The 21,827-nt window shown below is 44.8% G+C and overlaps 2 protein-coding genes across 9 annotated transcripts in view; one reads left to right on the top strand and one right to left on the bottom strand.

Moving 5' to 3' along the window:
* Window positions 1-11,917, bottom strand: part of scfd2 (sec1 family domain containing 2) — a 145,139-nt gene extending 133,222 nt beyond the window's left edge. For both annotated transcript variants that reach the window (XM_088628665.1, XM_088628751.1), the window contains exons 1-2: window positions 10,970-11,917; window positions 9,579-9,747 (exon numbers count right to left, since the gene is read on the bottom strand). In XM_088628665.1, the coding sequence (XP_088484791.1) occupies window positions 9,579-9,747; window positions 10,970-11,783 (983 nt within the window). In that variant the 5' untranslated portion in view covers window positions 11,784-11,917. The remainder of the gene's footprint in view (window positions 1-9,578; window positions 9,748-10,969) is intronic.
* The window catches only part of fip1l1a (FIP1 like 1a (S. cerevisiae)), a 37,349-nt gene continuing 27,168 nt past the window's right edge, over window positions 11,647-21,827 (top strand). Inside the window, exons 1-10 of one of the 7 annotated variants that reach the window (XM_088629124.1) lie at window positions 11,647-11,770; window positions 12,737-12,828; window positions 13,357-13,420; window positions 14,273-14,330; window positions 14,903-15,003; window positions 15,166-15,227; window positions 15,787-15,897; window positions 16,223-16,353; window positions 17,487-17,596; window positions 18,020-18,076. In XM_088629124.1, coding sequence (XP_088485250.1) covers window positions 12,750-12,828; window positions 13,357-13,420; window positions 14,273-14,330; window positions 14,903-15,003; window positions 15,166-15,227; window positions 15,787-15,897; window positions 16,223-16,353; window positions 17,487-17,596; window positions 18,020-18,076 — 773 coding nt within the window. In that variant the 5' untranslated portion in view covers window positions 11,647-11,770; window positions 12,737-12,749. Of the gene's footprint in view, window positions 11,771-11,953; window positions 11,998-12,356; window positions 12,510-12,736; window positions 12,829-13,356; window positions 13,421-14,272; window positions 14,331-14,902; window positions 15,004-15,165; window positions 15,228-15,786; window positions 15,898-16,222; window positions 16,354-17,486; window positions 17,597-18,019; window positions 18,077-21,827 lie in introns of those variants that run through there. The other 6 variants (XM_088629384.1, XM_088629037.1, XM_088629211.1 and 3 more) reach the window with 6 other exon arrangements.

The raw sequence follows: 21,827 nt of genomic DNA, 5'->3' as shown, positions 1-21,827 counted from the left end.
TATGTATACAGTATCAGAAAAGAGAAATGTATACATGACATAAAAGGCCTCAGATCCCTAATTTAATTTTCTGAAAGGTTTTGTTGTCAAACAAACGCTTGAGGACTATTGAGGGACAGGTCTGAATCTGTCCATGAAGTCAGCAGCCTCCCCTATGGCCGCAGTCTGACCTTCAGCACGCCTGCCTGAGAAAGAGTCACCTGCCTGGTCAGCCACACCCCACAGAACGCTCCTTTCACCTGAGCCAGCACCACAACAGAGGGGCGCGTGGCCTGTCTAATATACTCCATACCATACGTAAAAAACTACACTGCAGGTCACCGCTGCTTCATTGCCGAAAAGCTCAATATTCAATATATTCAACATACTTCATTTTAATTTAGAGTGGCTCCATGTCCAGTTCACACTGAGGCTCTAAGAAACACCAGTTTTGTACCAGGGATGTGATCTTATTTTAACACTGGTGATCTCGCAAGAAGACCTTCAGGCTCACTGTTCCAGAGGGCTCCCCACACCCCTTCCCAGCAGAGGCAGTACAGACAGGAAGGACCCTGTCAGAGTGAGCTCCGCATGGACCGATAAAGCTGTGGCTGACCTCCGACCCCCAGGTGAGGGCTGGCGCAATGCCCAGGGATGCCGACTTCAGTCACGCACCATGGTTTCCAGTCAGCGGAGCAGGTTTTGTCTGACAGCTGTCAGGACATCAGCACGATGCTGGCAGGCCAGAAATCTCATCTCACCTTGCAAGAGATGCCAGCATTTGCTCAGACTCAATATTGCTCCTCAGATAATATACAAACGGAAAATGCACCTTTGTCAGATGTTTTTTTATTTACAGAGGGTTCACTCGAATGTTTAAAAATATGTCCAAAACCTTTGTCTTTTGTCAAATGTGCCACTTATTATCTCCCTCCCCCCCCAACAAACAATCACGAGAGACGATGCCGTCGCCTGGTGAGTATGAAAATGTGAAGTGGTGCTTGAGTGGCTGGAACAAACCCAAGAGCTGCCTCGTGTGCAGCTCCCAGATGGCAGGCTGTAACCTGGGGGCCACTCTGTACTGTCCGTTAAGCTCAGGTCCACTCATCTTTGCAATTAGAAGTAATGTCAAACTTCAACCAGCCGTGTGCAACGCTTGATTGATCTGATTAGGCGAAAAAAAACCAAATTACAAAGTAAAAGGCTGTTTGCTTTGATGTCAGCTGTACTATAATAAAAGCGTTTTGGTAATGGACTGTGGATTTGCGCATTTAAAGCTCAACCGCACTGTTTTACTTGCACTGCTTAAGATTAATTTTCAAAGACAAGAAGTTCTGCAATATTTGTTGTTCAACAACAGCCCAGCTTTTAACGTAAACTGGCATGGGGTCTGTTTTTTCCAATAGTGCAGTATGTAATAGACCCAGATTAAAGCACTAACACAGGGCTGGGCGGTTCCAGACCTTGAGCGCCAGGCTCCTGCAGGTTTTAAAGACACCTTACAATTAGCACCTGATTAAGGCCTGGAAAGCACAGCTGATTCACTTCTCATCCACTCAACTGGTTCAATTACAAGACATTAAGGCCTAAGATGGAAGGAAAACCAGAAACAAAGCAGCAGTCTAGGACCAGGGCTATCCAGCCCTGTGCTAGCAACAGTGAAGTTTTCACTCCTGAAGTAAGGCAGTACAGAGAGAAGAATGGCAGATGTGGATTTTTTAATCACACCTGTCCTACAAATGTGAAACCCTACAGGGAGACAAGAATCTTGAGGAATGATGTCTGGAAGTCAGGATCCCTTTTGACGGTGAATTCGGAATGAATTGTTCAAGGTGTATGGGACTGTCTAAATCTGAGCAGAAGAAACACCCCAAGAGTCTCAACACCTGCCTTCCCCTTTTCCCTCATTCCCTGACCCCACCTGCGTTACTTACTACCCAAAGTGTCTGCAGCTTCCATAGGGTAACCCACCTTCCAAGATGGGCCAGTAATTTGCTGGTGTAACATTAAGGTTTTGATTTAATCTGGATCACAGACCATCTCTCCAAACTGGGGAAGGTTTTAAAATGCCTTTTGCTCACACAATGCCAGCCTGCAGTTTGGAATGGTTTTGCTGCTGTGAACACTTATCCCTCTGTATGCTGCACCCTTTATTACACCAGCACAGCTCAGGTCAGTGTCAGTGTCACAGATGGCAGTTGAGACACTGAGACACAACTATAGCCTTTCGTGTCAATTTAACCCACATTTCCTTGCGAAGACTCTGAGGTCTCGCTCAGAAACCTGAAAACAGAGCTGCAAAAGGCCACACGCTCTGGCCACTGTCAGCCCTGCACAGGCCAGACACAGTCATGTCACAAACGCGCACATACAACAAACCTTGATCAAAATGCTGCAGAGCACGATAAGTCATAAAGCCCTCTTAAAGCCTACCTTCCACCTTTAGCAAAAAGAAGCATGGCTTTTGAAACGGTGCTGCAATGAGACACTTCAGGTGACTGAATTGAGGAAGAGGACGAGAGCAGCAGTTTTATGTCTGGCGCAGATTTAATAATCGCAGTCTTTACTGTGTGGGTTTTGGCACTATCACAGCAGAACAAACAATAACACAAAAGACAACACCGTATGAAACCTTGAATGAACCAGGGATCTGTGTCAAAAGGAGGCGTTTCTGACAAGACCGCCCCTGGAGCAGCTTCCTCGACATCTGGTCTGCGGACCAGCACACTCTTCCTCCCGGCCCACACCCTTCGCAGAACAGCCCTGCTCAGCTTCTGCAGCCCAGCGAACTGCTTATTTTGGGACGTGAACAAATTCTCCTCAATCAAGGTTAGGCTGCGAATGGCTCTAGACAGAAAAAAATAAAAGCTTTATATTAAATACTTGGCTGCACACATTGTGGATATAGCAAATGGAAAAAATAACAGTAACTATTTCTTTTTCTATTCACAGAGAGAAGGAATGGCAAAGAGTTTTTTTTCCCCCCAAAGAATCTGGTCTGCAGATCGGAGTATAGTATAGTATATATTTTTCACAGGAGATCAGGATTCTTTTTGAGTCATCTCAAGCATCATCATTCACGCTAGGTTCCCATGCACTTTCTTCAACAGCTTCGGTATTTCATCCCAAACCAAACAGACGTTTATGGAGACGTTTATGCTGACGAAAGTAAATCTTATCCTGAGCACTTTCTTGAAAGCTCTGCAGGTTGGACAGGGCAGAGGAAAGACTCCGTCTCTGTCCAGCAGGAGTTACTCATGATCAAAGGCTCAGGCACTGTGTCCGCCAGGAAAAACTTCTCACACGGTGAAGGCGGGTGGGCTGCTTGCTGCACTGCCCTCGCTGCAGCTGAGCCAGGCGTTGGCTGTTAATGGAAGCTGGTCAAGCAGACATGAGGGACCAGACAGGCTTGCACTGGGCAGCAGTGGAAGTGAGCCGTCAGCCTGCTGATGAGCTGTGTCGCGTGAAAAAAGACCCATCCCGTCTACATTGATGAGGGCTTCTCTGTGTCCTGCACGGCTGAAAGAAATCATGTTTCCCCAAACCGGAGGCCTGCTTGGACACAACACAGCACCTGACTTCATCGTCACTGATGCAGTCAGCCGAACAAGCCCAGCACTGCACTTGTGTGAACGCCACATGGTGTTGTGCACTGAAGAAGTAAAAACAGCAAATACTTACAAAGCATTGAGCCATAGAAATAAAATCTTTTCTTAATTTATTATTTTGACTAAGTCCTGTACACTGATTGCATCAACGGCTCTCTTTTCTCTAATTAAGAATTACTTGAAGTTGGTACAACTCGACAACACTCGGTCATGCCTTCCCTCTGGCCGTTAACCGGATGTACTTTTTTTGCTTTTAGCAAAACATCATGAAAAAAGGTACTAAAAGGAAAATGCAAGACAATACCTTTAAGTTCCCATTATACTTTTTCAATTTTTCTGCTCAGAAGATCAAAAGATATCATGTTAATCGTGTTAATCTCCTCAGTATGAAAGTCCTGCTTTATCTCACATTTGTTTCCTACAACTCTACACATCAATGCAAGGAAAGGAACCGTGAGAGGGACTTCATGCTTAAACATGCTCTATACTCTTTCTGGGGGCCAGACAGAAATAGTGGTTTTGAGAGAGAACTCTTTAGGGGAATAATATTCCTCAGCTTTAATATCAAAGACAGAATTTTTATGTATTTATATTTTCTGAAACTTTTTCTAGTTTTCGTGCTGTAATCTAAATGATAAGAGCACTTGGAGGCCCCACCTCCCTGCACAACGTCTGGGACTGCTGATGGACAAACCCATAGATCTTCTAATGTTCATTACAAGACATGGAAACCTTGTTACTGTTCACATGGGTCATCTCCAGGAACGGCACTTATCCTTCTAGTCTAAATTGCCTCTCTTATGCATGTGGGAGTGAGCGAGTGTGTGTCTGTGCATCTGAGTGCAGTGCCTACAGTCCGAGTGCTTGTGCGTTTGTGTATGGCGGTCTCCTGTCCAGGTTGTTGTCACGCTTTGTGCCATGTGCCTGCTAGGTTAGGCTCTGCCTCAGCACAGCCCTATAAATATTAAGCAGTTAGTGAAAATGTTTGGATGATTTATAACAAATCAAGCCCAGCCCATTTCTGATTTCCCACCGGCATTCCAGAAACAGCTGCTTCATAAACTCCTCAGAACTGCCTGACATGTGTTAGAAAAATGGGGGTCCATGTGGGTACCCCTTTGTATTCCACCACAGCACCCACATGGTGCGCTTCTCTACACTGCCTGAACCACACCTGTGCCCTTGCCTTTCATGGCAAAGCACGGCGTATATCAACATCTCCCCATGTGGGCGCTCACCAGAGATGGAAATCTTTGTCATGCTTCTTGGAACAGAAAATGTTTCAACATATTGAAAATTTCACATACTTTTTTAATGATAACAGCTTGTAAGGACTAAAAGAAACAGGTCTAAATATGGTTTCATGTTGAGAAGCTTTTCAACAATTCTCAAAAAACACACAAATGAAAAAGCAGATTTAAAAAGTTAAATAATAAGGGAGTTAAGAAAACAATGTTAAATGTTAATGCTAAAGGAAACTGGCACCTTACAAGTCCTCTGGTTAAGCAAAAAGAGCTGGGTATGTGTAACCCTAATATGCTTCCCCACACCACTTCCTCTTATTTCTCTCATAAGAAACTTGTGTGACTTATGAGAACAAGAGTTTTGAGAGAAACAGTAACAGACACAAACAGGACATTAGAAACATGATGTGAAAAACAAAATAAAACGTTTATAACCTGCTTTTTTCAACGACTTCTTTGAAATACTTATTTTGCTTTAGACAATGAAGAAATTCCAAGCTGTCCAGAAGCATCAAGATTTCCCTCTCACACTCACGGACGAAACATGCAGGAGCCGATACCCTAGATTGTGCCTCAAAATGCCAATTGCTGGGTGGTATGATGACAAACATCACAGGGCGCTTGATGTCATGTGGCATCAAATTCTAAACATCTGGTGTGCAGTCGTTCACAGCACTGCAGAAAGGGAGTTGCTCACACGCCAACAGAAGTGAATATTTTTTTCACGCTTGTTATTTTAACCAATGCAAACCCAGATGTTTTATGAAGTGTAATTCATTTCGTCTAAAACGTCTAGACACCCATCATACCTATCATCTGTTGGGACTTTCCTGGACTGACGAACACAAGGCCCTCTGCTGAGAGCACAACGTCCACTTCAGGAAGATAGTGCCACTGAGCCAACGTCCACACCACTGCCACACTTGCAACCTTCTGCCTACATCCTCTGCTCCTCTGTCAATAGTGGCCTAAATGAGGACGATTGCTGTGATGAAACAATACGTGAAGGAATAAGGCTGACACAAAGCTCTTGAGCACGCAGGCAAGAGGCGACTCTTTAAAGCAGTCAGGAAAAGCGGGGGACATTGGAGTCCCGATACTTGACTAGAAGCACGATAAATAAACCCCTTTGCTTAAGCTGGGATGGCCTTACCAGATGCCTAACTGATCTGCCAAAGGTGGACACATTGCAAGTGTGTCAGGCAGAGCAATTAGCCATTTTGAGACCTGTAAGACAGACCCATATCAGGAAATGAGGAGCAGGACCCATTCTTTAGGGAGCTGGAGAAAGGCACCGATATGATTGATAGTTGACCGAAAATGTTAACAGGCTGCACATGCAGAACATTCACTCTCCCACATCCATTTTATCACAAGGGAAAGTGTTTAATTATGTGAAGACTGCGAATCAGAAGAGCCTCTGGTTCAGCACTTTAGTCTCTGGTTATAAAGTGCCAGTGAGAGCGGAAATGCTGTAGGCTCCGGCCTCAGGAAGCTCACGACTGCATGTTCTGTGCCATGAGGCCCTTTTTCTAAAGGCCTTACGTGATAAGATGCATCTCAACCATAGACACCGCGATTCAAAGATTCACAACGGCCATCTCTTACGTTGCTGAAAATGAGATACATTTAGTACACAGTATTGACAAAAAGGAGATGTGCTGACAAGCACAAGTCAAGTGTAGGAGTTAGAGAGCATGAATCCCTCAGTGCTTAACATTTATTCATCTGCTAATATTAGCACAAAAAAAGAGATGACATAACTTGAAGAAGTGTGACTTCTTAATACAAAACTCTTCTTCAACACTTACTTGTTCATGTAAATGGGTTCATGATGCACATGGTAGACTTCATTTTGTACTTTGAGATGCATTTAATCTATTTAGTTATTTGCACTGGTACAGCTACATACATAACTTCCGATGCCTTTTAGAAAGGGTCAGTGATAAACAACACCTCTTATAAACAACCAAATTGGCCATTTAGTTATAGCACATATTTATATCAATTATAAATCCGAGGTGCAATATTGAGTTTGCTCCATTTTCCTTTATCAAACTGAACAACACAACACAAGCACCAGCAGGTCTGTGTTTTTTTCCCTTGGAGCGTGACTGCTCCTCTATACAGGTTTTCTAACAGTCCACATGAAATGGCTCCAGCTGTCCCTGCACCCAGACCTTCAATATCACAACAAGAAATCTCAATATTAAACACCGGGAACAACATGTTTCTCTTGGAAACGGGCTGCATTAGGAAAATATTTTACATTTAAATCTGCACAGCAAATGTGTTTACGCCTTTATTCCAGTAAAGCACTGGAAAGGAGATGATCTCAGAACCTTACATCACGAAGAAAGAAAGGTGGTCCTAATGCTTCACAGTTTGTGGCCTATTTAACCTGACATAGAAGAAAATTCAATTCAATGTGAAGTTTACTTACACAACCTCAAGGTATTACTGCAACTACCTGGCTCCGAGTGGGAGGTAGACTTACAAATTCACAAATAAAATTACCAATGATTCAAATGTGAATTAGACATCAACAAAACTAATAGGAAAATTTCAAATTTGGGCGAGAGAGACCTAACAGAGAATAGCATCCTAACATTCTTTTCTACTACATAGCTCTTTTTTCCTCTGCAAATAAATCACGAGAGGGCATTTTAATATGAAAGGATTAAAAAAAAAACATTTTTTGGCAATAAACAGCATTTTTACATGTTTATGTCAGAGCTTTTCAAAATTTTCCTCTGTATGAAGATAACTTTAAATTATTTTTAAAATAATACCCTTTTTATATACTCTACAGTATGTGCATAATAGTTACATCCTATACATTTTGCTGAAATGGCTGACATTGCTAATGACAGCTCTCTTACGCAGTTTGTCAGTGGACTTGCTACAGGAATGGAAAGAATGGATGGATCTAGTCTGTTCAAACAAGCATAAGCAAACAGAAGCATTAGTGATCACAACATGGCATGACAGGAAGAGTACTTTAAAAATCTAAAGGATTCAAAACAGGATTACAATTACAGGAAGGCAGACTATTAAAGGAATGAGACTGACTTTCAGAGAAGTAGAGTAGAGCAGCACATGTAGCATAACCCATTGTCAGGCTCACAGTGAATGACATTAGTACAAACAACCAGAAAGCACCGTAGACTGCGAACATTATTGTGGGATAAGGACATAAGACTAACAACAAGGTATTTGATATGCAAAAATGTACTCCCTTAAACAAAAGAAAGCTTAGAAAATAAAACTTATTCCAAGAATGTGAACATAATTAACTCCAATAAAAACAGACAAAATCATAAACAAAACATGAAGGAATAACTGAAGATATGTTTTTATAACGTGAACACTTCAAGCTATCTCCGTGGGATTTCTGATTTTCTGGTGAGCCAAGGTAAACGTTGAATGAAAAAATGGCACTGTTATTATTATGATTATTAATCCAAACCATAAGCACTGGCGCAGATTTACCACTTCAATTTCCTGCTATAAGGTGCAAGTTTAATTAAATGTAAGCTTTTATTCTAAGTGATTGGGATGTCAAATTTCCTGCTTTCTTAAAAGAAAGTAGGATATGAAAAAATGAGTCAACAAGCACTGCATGTTGTTAAAATAAAGAAACTGAGCAAACTAGCACAGCAGTGATGGGCTCCGCTGCCCTGTCTGCCTCAGGCATCTTAGAGAAAATAAACATCAGGAGTTTCAGAGCTTCGCACTCGGAGACAATACAACAGCGGACGACAGTTAACCTAAACCACGACCATGCTCACAGGGACTGCCATGACCAGTTAAAGAGTTCAAAGGGGAAAGTTCTTGTATTTCGCTTTAGTTCGGAAAATGTTTAAGGTCAGCGCAGTGGAGCAGAAAGGAAGAGGATTTTAACGATCCATATTGGGCGAGATGACTGAAACAGGCAGAAAATTTCATCTAGAAGAGAAAGAGTGACTAAAGATCATTCATTCCTGTTCTTATAATTTCAATTGGCCATGTTTATTACCTCTGCATTCGGAATCACATGAACTTGCTACTACCTCCCTTATTATAGCACAAGATTGACCAGGATAACACATATGCTGTATCTGCAACATGCACTCCTGCCCAGAGCTGAGTGTCTGACTGTGTCCATGGCAAAGACAACACTGCAAGCTCGCACAGACTTTGGAAAGCTACAGGACTCACTCTCGAGCAGCTCTGCACCCCTGTTTGGAGTGTCACAGTCCCAGTCAGCAAATGACTCAAGTCAAACTCGAACCTTGATCTCCGGATAAAAGAGCCCAGCCTTTGCTCCAAAGTGGCACCTTTTCCTGGCTCAGATGCTGCAGAAGCCAAACCCACGTGGACACATTGAAGGAAAAACAAAAGTTGCATCATGTCTTTCTGAACGAAAGAGGACCAAAAGAAAACAAGTCTTGGTCTCATCACTGCAGTCCTGCACGTGGATGTTAAATCCATGGAAATTAACTTGACCACAGAGTTCAACTGACTTCTATAGAGCGTCTTTGAGGAAAAATACTCAGGAACTACATTTTAAAACTATCCACACCAACGTCTCATTAAAATGATGGCAATGAGGTTACTGAAAAACCCATAGAGCTTTTCAAAACATCACAGTCAGCTAGTTGGTCCCCGGATATGATCTTTTTCGTGACGCGTTTTCAAGCTCAGAAACTCATGCAGGCTCTGCGGCGAGCGCACTCGACGGCCCCGAGAGGGGAGAGGCCCTTACTTTGGCTGCGCCAGGCACCCTGGTGCGATGATGCCCTGGGACTCCGCGGTCCCCTGCAGGGCCGTCAGCTCCAGCATGTCCACCAGCACGTCGTTCCGGTGGCCCGGCAGCTCCGGCAGAGCCGAGAGGATCTTCTCCACCAGACTGTCGCCATGGTGCCCGACGGCTCCTGGAATCAGGCCAAACGCAAAATCAGGAACCACAATCCTGGTCCCCACAAACCCCCGTCGACTGACCCCCCCCCCCCACGATGATCAGAGATCAGGGCACAGATGAAACATGCTCCGAGGAGCACGAGGAAGGCTGTAAGTGAGGAGGCAATTCGACCCAATTCGAGGATCTCAGCCAGCCGTGTCTTGAAGGAAGCCAGGGTACCAGCTGGGACACTTGCTGCATACTCCCACAACCCTTTGTGTAAAGCAGTAACTTTTAATCAATTTGTAAAAGCGCTTTCCTTTTTTCACTGAAGGCACCACTAATTGTCTTGAAATTGGAAACATTCCAACAAAACTGAAAGCTGAAAGACATCAGCATTGTCAGAATGAGAAATCCAAGACCTCAATGTCAAGATGATGATGATGATGCCACTTGACCACGGGGCCAAATCTAACCACCCTTCTCTTCCAGTGCTTACAAAAGCACTGGTAACCAAAACAATCTGAAAAAATGTCATAAAAAAAGAAGCACAGTATTTTATGCTAGTGTGCAACTTGAATAATATTGCAATGGTTCTGGCACCGGTAAAAACATCACCATATGTGTGCAGTTCCAGGCATTATCATGATTCTTTATTCGATGCCATGGTCTGGTTTGCGTTTCAGAGTCTACGTGTCAGAAATTTCCCTGTTTCATGAAACTCCTGCTGGCCCCTGATCTAGTAAGTGACTGAATGGACATGAGCTTTCACTACTCTGGAAGCCACTCAACAGTCACAGTTTTAGTCCCACAGAAGTAAATGTGAAAAGAGCCAGACCTCACATTATTTTGTACATGTGGAAGGGAACACATTTCTTTGTTGACAGCGACTGAAACAAAGAGGTCTTCTTTCATCTACAGGAAACTTTAGGGTGCTTTGTTCACACAATACTTCTCTTTGAACATTAGCCTACAGAGGTTAAGTAAGTAATGGCAGACATTTAATAACACGAGACAAGAATAACACCGTTCCTGCACTACGGACTCCCGGCGTGCCTCATAGACTGCAGGGCTCAGAAGGGGGAGCTGACATTACCTTGCTGTTTCTGCAGCACATCATTCAAAGCAGATGCGCTGGACTCTGGCTGCGTCTGGACGAGGGATTTCAGAGCAATCTTTCCCTGCTGCGCGCTTTTCTGCGTGTGCATTTGCTGCGTGTTGGGGGCGTTTCTGCTTGTGCTGTCGGTGCGCCTTACCTGCCAAATCGAGCGTCCTGTCAATGAACACTATCGACGCTTTGTTTGGGGCCGCTTTCCTCCTGTTCTTCGCCTGAGGGTGGTTGGCAAGCTCCCCGGCTATCAGGCGACTCGTGGGGCCCACCGCGAAGCACTCCTCCCGTGTGTTGAGACAGTCAAACATGGAGCTGAGCCCGGACACCAGGGTCCGGATCTGAACCCGCAGCTCCGGGGGCAGGGAGTGCATGTCAGCGTCCGCGAGGCTGGCGAGCTTCTTCTTGTCCGGGCGGGCCCTGTTGATCAGCTCGAGGTCCCGGGACAGCAGGGGGAACAGCCCCCCGCAGGCGGGGGCCACCAGCAGGTGAGGCGACACGGGGGCGAACACCAGCGGGGCGTGCATCACCTCCGCCGTGTAATTCATGTCTCCCATCCACTCGCACAGCCTGTCCTCGAACTGCTCGAAAGCGGGACGCCCCTCCGCCTCCGGGCTGGCGCTGCTGGCTTGGAGGTGTACGGAGTGCGCGCCAGCGGTGAACACGACGCAGTACTGGAAGGAGCTGAGGCCGATGATGTCCCTGATGGTGTCCGCTGTCCTGCCCTTCAGCAGCGTGCTCACGACAAAGACGGCTTTGGGCTCGTTCGCGCTGCCAGCTTCAAAGCTAGAGAACTGCTTGACGTTACAGGCTCCGGCTGCGAGCAGCATCTCGGTCCCTCCACACCAGTGCAGGCTCTCGCAACACCTGTCATCCATGAAAACAACCGCTTTCTTTACCTTTGACAGCACACTATCCCACGCCTGTCTCGGAAAGCTTACCAGCCCCGGTGAGGATGCCATTATTTATAAACGCTCTGTTTGTTTTCTTCTAAGGAAAAAGGTACAAGAATAGAGATTTAAAGAAAGGTAATGTCTGAGAACTACAATCTTCCCAGTCGCTCGACAATACACATGCATGTGTCTCTCAAAGGTGACGTGGCATTTTCACGTCGCGTAAATATTACGTAAGAGGAAAGCGCATACGCGGTGCCTGTTTTTCAAGAATAGCATGTAGGTAGGTAGAAGAACATGTCTGCTCTTTAAATTGTTTAATTATATCCGCGTCTAATCAATACAGTAAGGGATGTCCAGTTTTCAGAACTTCAGCTTTTTATATTAAACATAAGACACGCCCTCTTTTTTTCTATAAATCGGAACAACTTGAAGGGACTGCCTGTATTTCCCACTGTTGGTAATACAGCACTAAAGTTCAGACTGGGGCTTAAAGTGTATTATTATTAACCAATATTTGTGAAGAGGACAGAGGCCTCAGATGTGGTTCTTAACACGTAAAAAGTACTTAGCCTGTGTTCAGTTCTGTACATTTAAGACAGTATGAATTTATATTGTCTCATAACCCTCCGTAGCGTAGTCTGGGTGTTAGTAGACAAGACAATATATAAGACAATATAGGGGGAGGAAGCCAGATGTAACTATTTTTGCTTGAAACTGCTAATGCTCGGTTCTGACTGAAAGTCGGACCTGTTGCCCAACGACGTGCTGGACCAATGGAGAAGCACTTCCCGGGTCAGTAGGAGCGGGTTCTGTCTGCTTCCGGGTGAGGGGCGAAAGGGCTATTGTTGTAGAAACGTGTTGGGCTGTTACCCTGCGAGTTCAGCATTTCCCAATGGGTTAAACGGCACCGAGTCTAACTAAATTCTCAAGGAGCCCTGCTGTCTGTGCGAAGGAAGAAACTTCAGCGGGCAAATTCACCCAAAGCTGTGTTAGGAGTGTTTTTATGAAACATCTTGCAGGTTTGGAAACAACATGTCTACGGAAGAGGCAGAGAAGACGGCAGTGACTGATGCCAGTGCGGGAGACGAGGAGGAGGAATGGCTTTATGGAGGTAGGGCTTTCATTAGTGTGTCACAATTCTGGGGAACACGGCAGTGGGGAGGAGGATTTCCTGGGCCTGGGAGACTGGTGCCGATGCCGGTGAGGAGTTCCCGGCAGGTTGCTGGAGAGTTTTGCGTGTGATCGCGGCCTGTGCTTCTTCTGGCCAGAGTAGTTCCCAACGAGTTTTCTGAAAGCAAGGTTTTTTTTTGTTTAAATTTAGAAGTCTTAAGACCTAAGTGATAATTTCAGAAAATAAACTAACGCCGTTTTAAGTTTTTCATTCTGTTAATGCATTTCGCTTACTTAGCTGCAGGGAACAGAGGCATCGCTGGCCGGTGCGTTCCGTGGTCAGTGCAGATCGATGCTTTTCGAGTGTTTCACTCAGCCGTTTTATTTGCTGTCAGAATCTGTTCTTGTTGGTTTTTTTGCGTGTGTGTCCGTGTTGCCGTCGTCTTGCGATGACACTTGCGCGGTTGTGAGGCTCGCAGCCGATGTAACGGGCATGTTCTCGCCTGAATGACGTTGTGTCTCCTGACAGATGAGAACGACAACAAGCCGGAGGAGGAGGATGAGGAGGCGGCGAAGGCGGCGGCGGCGACCAGGTGAGCGAGTCTGCTCTGGTGTCTGCACGCCCTGCGCATGGGGAGCGCACCTGCCTGTTGTGTTCATCACGATCACACGCACCCGGCGCCTCATGGCGTTTAAATCTTTTCAGAAGGAGGGAAGTGCTAAAAAGAGCTCAGTTGTTTTTGGAAACGAGGCAGTTCTGCCTTTCGCTCTTGTCACAGGGTGACAAGACATAAAATAATCGCGAGGCATTGTTGCATTAAACAGATCGACTGTCTTATCCAGCGCATACACATTGTGTATCATCTCAGGCAAAGCATGAAGAGGCACGGTAGTCCTCTTTAAAATCCTGCAGTGGAATCAGTAGATATTAGTTTGTGCAAGGGAATGCATGGTGGTGATTTGAAAAGAATTCATTAGAACTAAATAATATATCTGGTTTCCAATGACCATGAATTTTTAACACGAGGCAAATCAGAGTAGTGGACATCAACGCCATTAAATAAGATTCAACACCAGCTTCACTCACTGGAATGAGGAATAAAGCTTCCAGAGCTAGACTTGGGCACTGACGTGTTTCAGAGCAGTCATTCATCTGTGTTGTGCATGTCCTGTTAGTGAGAAGCCATCGAGGGTTGACTCATTGAACCCATATTATTGAACTCACAGTCCGCTCCTGCCATGCAGTGTTAAAACTCAATGACATTTTAACGATGGAGGGCAGAAAACGCTTCCCGCCTGATTGTGGGGTTCATTTAGCATCTAGGCCGCGGGGCTGAGCTGCTGTGGCAGGAGGCACTGTCTTCACTCTCCCTGCTGGCGATGATCAGTGCGCCCGGCGCTCTGTCCTTGCGTTTGCTAACCCTCGTGTCGGCTTGTTTTCACAGCACGTTCCCTCCCCCCGCAGCAGAAGAGGAAGCCACTGGAAACGGAGTAGCCAAGCAGGTAACACTCCCGTCGCTCGGCTTCCCCTGGCATTGCCAGGGGTAGCGGTGGCCCGAGCACAACATGTTGAGCTGTCAGGCAGCATAAAATGTTCTTTTGCGCGTATTGTCATTAGGCGCTGTCCTTGTTTAACTGTGAGATCATGGATTGTGCTTTAGCAAGACCGTGTGGGTTGTCGCTGTGCTGAGAAAGCAGGATCTGTGTACAGCTGACTCCTACAATCATACACGTTGTTAATGCTGAGCAGTAGCAGACCGAAGCAAATACAAAGTGCTGGCAAGAAAGCATAGCAAATTGATGTACTGATGTGAACAGTGAAATTAAATTCTGCATTAATATCGTCATGCCGGTGACCCGTGTCTTTCAGTAAACAGACTGAACATGCTAGGGTTTGCCTTTCACTTGCTCTTTCCACCTGTGGCTGTACTCGATGGGCGGGCGCCACATGGTTGTTCTGGGGTTGTGTCTGTACTGGAGGGCTGTCGCTCAGCCCAGAAAGTGACCTTGTGTCACGTAGCTCCGCCCACTGCTCCTGGGCGCTTCTCAAGAGCTCATTCACACTGTGGTCCCAGGACACGGCCGAAGACGATGACAGCGACAGTGACAGCGATGACGACGACGACGATGTTCGTGTCACGATTGGAGATATTAAGACCGGGGCTCCTCAGTACGCGTGAGTATTGTTAAGGTTGCACTTAGTAAAGCCACTATAAAGCTTCAAATTAAATAATGAATCAAAAAGAAAATATATTTCATTGAGATAATAATAAGTTGCTAAGTTTTTATATATTTCAAGCCCTTGTGCTGAAGCCACTCTGCTGTTTTCACTGTGCAGAGCCTATGGAGGGACTCCAGTAAATCTCAACATTAAGACAACCGGCAGACCATATGTTTCAGGTAAAGCAGCATGTAACAGTTACAGTAGCTCCTTAGTCCTCAGAAGGAAGTGAGGTATTAATTATGTGTTGTAGGGTATGTTGTCCACCTTCTGCCAGAAATGCAATTTATATTATGTAGAATATAAATTGATCAAACAATGACCAGTCTCACAAAGCCTGAAAATTGTACAGATTCCTGAGTTAAAGTAGGCAGTGTGGGTGATGAATACTGGGTTTAAGCAGTGAAAGCAGTGAGCAACTGCTGCGGTCTTGTAGTCTGTGTGGTTTACATTCGTGAAAATGAAACGTCATTCAATGTCATGTATGCAAATACAAAGGGAATAGGTGCTTACCTGACACGTCTGTAGTGTCGCTACAGGATACACAAATAGCTTCGTAATTGAATGCTTTGCTGTCCTCTTCTATACAACCAAGTTGAGAACAATCTGCACAGAGTAAGACACACTTGAGTTGAAATAAGCCAGTGCTGTTTCTCACTGGCGGTGCTAAGGGATCTTTGGGAATGGCAGTACTGTTCTGACCTGTTCTCTTCTGACCTCCTGTACACTTCTCTCCAGTAGGAACCAAACCAAAAGGAGTGGACCTCGACGCCCCTGGAAGTGTCAATGGTGTTCCACTGCTGGAGCTGGATCTCGACTCTTTTGAAGAAAAACCATGGAGGAAGCCGGGTAAAAACTCACACACTCGTGCACAAATGCACACGCCACTGCACCCACACACGTTCATGTGTTCAGGCACACATGCACACAGACACTCGTACGCCAATCCACCCACAAGCGAGCACACAGACACTCGCAAGCCCAGCCACCCTCAGGCATGCATGCTCACAGAACAAAAGTGTAGATCTGCACATCCAAGTGCCAGCAGTTGTGAAACCGCAGGAGCGCTCATCTGTTGTACCCTGACCCTTTTGCCCTCTGCATTGCTCTGTTTCCCTCTGCTGCATTCATGAGAATAAAGGCTGTCCGTGCTTATACGTGCGTTTCTGTTCAGGAGCGGATCTCTCGGATTACTTCAACTATGGGTTCAATGAAGATACCTGGAAGGCCTACTGTGAGAAGCAGAAGAGGCTGAGGATGGGTCTGGAAGTTGTAACAGTTACTTCAGCTACCAGCAAAATTATGGTAACCGATTTTAACGATGCTCATTTCTCTTGGCCACTCGTGCATGTTAGGGTTGTTTGTGTACATTGGGGATGTGGGTGTCCTCTGTGAGTAATTGTTTTGCTTGACTCAGGATGCTTAAATACTCTGTTCAGTAGGTGAAATTTTCTATTGCTGATGGTTGTCCTGTGTATGTTACAGCCTGCAAGGCACCAGAATGTACCCAAATTACCCTTTTAGTTTGGATTGTTCTTAAGTCTCACATTCTTGCTTATTAAAAGCACAACCTGATTAGCATCACGCTGAATGGACAACAAGAGGCTGTATTCCCTAGTAAGGAAATATTTTCTTCTTTGATCTGCTTCCAGACTGTTCAGTAATTTACAGTAAGCCACAATTTTATGGCATCAGATGGAAAATCCTTCCTCAAATGTTGGCAGAATCTCCGCTTTTTGTAACATGTTAGTACACAGGGAGCCTGCCCTCCCAGCAGGTGAGGGGAATCACTGACAGTTCTCATTTGTCCCAGCTTTTAAAAGCAGACTTTTGTAACTTATTGAAAGGACATGTCGGAGTTGTTGAATTATGATGTTTACTTATCTTAAGAGGACAGATAAAGGTTTCTGTAAACGATTTGCATTGCAAGAGAGATTGTCTAGCCCAGTATCCCATGTGATATGAACAATGAGCATCTGGATCCTTGTTTTAAGTGACAGCAACCTTTTTTCTCAAAACCGTATTTAACTGGAATTGATCAATGTGATGAAATGTTGATATTAATAATAAGCTGAAAAGTTGTCATCTTACATGTATGTATGTGCAAATTCCATGCAGATAAACATTTGGCTGTTTTCTGCCACACCAAAAGGACAATGCCTTGTCTGAGACATTTTCAGTGGTGTTAGTTTAATCATTTGGTTCCTGAGACCTATGTCACCCTTGAAGAACCCTGTACAGTTCGGGAAAGAGGAAGGTGTGAGCAGTGTGTGAGAAACAGGTGCATTTTTCCCTGACAGAAATCTTTTTGGTAGCTATAAGTATTTGGGTTTTGGTCACAGAAAATATCTCTTTTTTTTTCCTGCCTAACTCTCCAATGCTTGATAAACTGAGTTGGAATAAGTTTGTTGTAAAGGTTTTTCTTTTTTCCATTCAAGGTACAACAGGGTAGAACCGGAAACGCAGAGAAAGATGCGAGTTTACCAACCGCCAAACCTGACTTTAGTTCCCCAAGCAGCATCTACAAAGCGGGGTTGTCTCAGTCCAGGTCAGTTCAGCTCTGCAACACTCGATACAAGTGTTTCAATCTTCAGCAGCGGAGGCTGTCGCCTAAACAGGCAGCTGCTTCTCAGTCTGCACGGTGATGGAGGCAGATTTTACCGGGTGTGATCTTAAATTCATAGGGTATCTGTCTGGTGTGGTGTGGACGCTGACTTAAAGAAGACAGACTGTTGCTGGATAATTTGTAACTTTAGACGGCAGCAGTAGCAGGTGAAGGACAGGTACAGTCTTGACTAAAGGCTGTAACCACTGTAGGCACTGTCTTCTAAGAGCTCTGGTGTCAGTTAGAGGGTCCAGACAGCCTGTTACAGTAACTGTATGTTTCAGAAGGAGAGGGACAGCATGATTAAATCTTGTCCCTGTGACTTTTTTCTGCTTCTTTCATTTTTCTTTCTGTGTAAACACATAGGATTTCTCCAACTCATTGGACAGGAGGGCCTCCCACTCAAGATATTTCGTTTTATACGTAAGTCTGTGCATGGATCTCCTGGAGTCATTCTAGCGCGGGGCTGGACAGTCTCGCGTAAACGTGCTTTCTTGGTGTTTCGTGACGTGGTCAGGCTCGCTGCTGCATGGCCAGTGCAAAACCTGCTGTGAACTGGTTTCAATCTGAGCTGCCTAGAAGGGTGTGCAGACCCATCTTCCCTCTGACTTGTGTATCATGTGAGCGGGCAGGAAGCACCTTCAAGTTTCCAGTTACACTGTTCTGTTCTTTCAGAGCAGATGTTTCTCGCCTCCTTTCTGGAAAGGAGGTGCAAATATTTCCCATGATTGAAACTTGTTCTATGTCAGTTAATAATGTAAGGTATTTCAGTGTTCTGTATTATTTTTTCGTGGTCAATTGGTAAGGTCTGTCACCTGATCTCCCAAGTTCAAAGGTTCTAAAATCTAGAGCGATTCGTAAACCACTTCAGAGCAGGTTTGACGTCACACATCTGATCAAACTGATCTTGACAAAGTCACTCCCAAAAAGGCCGAAAGAAGCATTTTTGTCATGCTTTGTACTGTTGTGATTCAGGCTTTTATGACAGCGTCAGTCTTCTGTGTCTTTGGTGTTGTGTCATGTGGTATCTGTTATTCCAGCTTTTCGATTCCAAAACATCAGTCTGACGGCAACCGCTTCAGTCCTGTGCATGTTGTTTGTTTGCTTTGTTCATCCTGATGACTCGTGAAGGCTCGGTTGCGAGTCTCACGCGCTGTTCTAGATCGTGATGCGAGTCTTGTGTTGTTCCTGGTCTGGTAGGAGCGGGAGAGGGTGGGTCGATCGGCGCTGCTGTCTCGCCGCTCCTGTGTCCCGGGTTCGATTCCAGCCGGTGCGCACGCGCAGAGCCGGTGGGATCTGCGTGTGAGCATTTTGCACAGGGGCTCCTATTTCCTCCCACCCCTCCCCGGGAGACATGCAGGTCACACTTGCCCCTTTCTGGGATGGGGGTGGTTCTCCATGACCCCGGGTTACGGCACTGTTTCTTTTCTGATGTCCTGGACGTCCGGTAACTGCTTTCACATATGTGGGGTTATGGTTAGGACATCGCTAAAGCAGCAGACACTCGCTGATTTCTTTACTGCTCTCTTTCCAGACAGATTGTCAAAGTAAAGTGCTAGAGGGTAAAGGGGAACTGATTAGCTTTGTTCATGGTGATGGGGGGGGGGGGTGGAAGGATTTGCTTAGATTCTGTTTCTAGATAGACAAACGAGAAGAGGCCGTCTAGCCTGTGAGTTAATGGATTGTTCCAGACTCCCACCACCATCTAAGTAAAGAAGTGCTTCCTGCTCTTACTTGTAAAAGCAGTTCATAGTAGTTTCTGCGTATCTCCTCAGGCTTATGTTTGATTCTGTAGACGTCTAGTGTGTTTAATTTTGCACACTTGTCTCAGGTCCCCTTAGTCTTCTCTGCTCAAGACTAGCAGGGTTCAGCTCCTTTACCCCCTCAAGCCCCAGACTGTGTCCGGCTGCTCTTCTCTGGTCTGATTCCTGAGCAGCAGTATCTTCTCTACAAGACGTGGCATTTGTACAAATGTCGTAAATCAGGTTTCATTAGTGCATTATACAATTGTAGTGCACTAGTATTTAATAAAGGAGGGCTGTGGTTCATTTGGTAAATCATTTCATTTTAAAGGCCTTGGAATGAAAGTGTTAAGCACAGATTCACCAGTGAATTAGGTTCATGTTACCTGTGAGTAGCTGTTGCGTGCTTGTCAGTTTTTTAAGGTAATTCTTGTACGCAATGTCCCATAAAATATATTTACTGTTAACAAATGCAGTAGATTAGTCAGTGTTTAAAATAGTCTTTAAATAAAGCTAAGTTAAAAGAAATGAACAAGTGTCCTATATGAGTGGCTTGCCGGAAAACACAAACATATTATTAATGTGAATGTAAGTTTGTAGGGGAAATCTGCTCTTTATATCTTGTGACCACCTAGAAAAACAGGCTTCTGAGCAGGCTGTTGCTGTACGTTATGGTACAAGAAAGATTTGAGGAAATTTGTAAATGTTTTCTTAGCTTTGATTCTCAATTCTCTTTTTTTCTTTATTAAAACACAAGATTTTTACTATTATGGTAAGTTATATTGAATATATATTTTAAACTTTTAAAGGTCACTTAAATCATCATGCCTGCTACAAGATTAAAGAATTTTTTAGCCTTATCGCATATAAATCCGACAGATGTGTAAACAAGCGCCTTATTTGTTTTAAATATTGTGTGCCAGGAAAAGAGCCATTGAGCTCATATTCCTGGTGGTCCCAGGGCAAAGACCGGTCCTTCACTCGGAATGAGATTTTTAATTAACCATTCAACTCCTTCTGTGGATGCTGATGGAATCTTGGGGAATTAGCAAACAGAGCTTAAACCATTCAGTCATCTGGAAATGTTGCTTATTTCGTTTGGCACTGCCAGGCAAAGCAGAAATGGGAATAAGAATGACTTGTAATCATGTGTTTGTATGTAACCTTTCAACACATAGAGGTGCATATGTGTCTGTATACATATACATAAGCACATGTCCTCAATTGCCATGAGAGTCTCGCTTGTTTGACATCTCACAAGCACTATTAATTGTTCGTTTGTGAGGAGGAAAAAAAGTCCTTGCGTTCTCTATTCCAGGCATAGGTATTTGTGTAGATTTGAAAAGTGTTTATCGACGCAGTGGCCTTGACATAGGTTTGCAGTTCAAATTGGATTCTGTTGCGAAGGGCACAGAGAGGTCAGCTGTCCTCTCGCAGCGTCCGTCAGCAAAGGTCGGAGGTCGGGTTTGGTTGCTGTGGCTGCTCTTGCCCAGTGACAAGTAGGAGGCTGTGCACGTTGTGCCGTTGTTGTCCAGTGTCCGAGGGGGGGCAGGAGCGGCGACTGGGCCTTTCCACAGGTGTGGACTCGTCGGAGGCAGTGGTCTGCATGTGGTGGCTGTCCGTGGCGGTGAATGGCTCTCACTCCTTTCCAGACCATTGCTTGTCCTGAGTAAAAAAAGAGGAATAATGCAGAACTATTGCATCTCAGTCTAAAGGGAGTACATGAAGGGCCCCTGCTGAAAAGAGTTCACAGTGAGGCCCGATTTGTGCAAGGTGAATAAAGGACATTTTATCTTTGTCAGTTGTTTTGTAGACTTGGAAAAAGTATAGCTGTCAATGCCGGTAGAAGCAGATAGCTGTGAAGACCTGACCAGGACATGGTGTTCTTGTTGGCAGACATATGCTTGCATCTTTGCTTTGCTTAATTTGCAGGCAAACACTGGTTACTGTCCCACCTCTGTCAAGTCTAGGATATTGTATTGGGGAACTACTCTTGCACAAGAAAATCAAAGCAAGCAGATGTGACCCAGATGTGGACCTTATATAACTGCAAATCTTTTCTTGAATTTGAGAGTTACAGCGCCGCAGGGCTGGTCTTCAGTGAGATCATAGCAGCTCAGTGAAAATCTGTTGTATATCTGAGCTAATATCTGTAGATCCCAGCTGGGGGCATGAATTCTGATGTATATTGTATTTTTCTGCCAACTCCAAATAATCCTTGTCATATAGCTTATCTATATCATGCACATACTGAACACATTTTTATTAAGCTGTACGGTTTCTTAATAAAAAAGCATTTTTAAACTAGCTAAAATAATCTCATTGTTATGCTAGTACAGTTGTTTCAGTTTTAATAGAGCTAACGGAGGGCTAAATGTGAGAGTTCAGATTATTCTTGAAAAAATTAAGCAGAAGAATGGGCTTGGTTGTGT

Source organism: Lepisosteus platostomus, chromosome 1 (assembly GCF_059453375.1).
Source record: "Lepisosteus platostomus isolate fLepPlt1 chromosome 1, fLepPlt1.hap1, whole genome shotgun sequence".
Lineage (NCBI taxonomy): Eukaryota > Metazoa > Chordata > Actinopteri > Semionotiformes > Lepisosteidae > Lepisosteus > Lepisosteus platostomus.
Note: the sequence above shows the minus strand (reverse complement) of the source record. Positions and strands in the feature narration are given on the sequence as shown.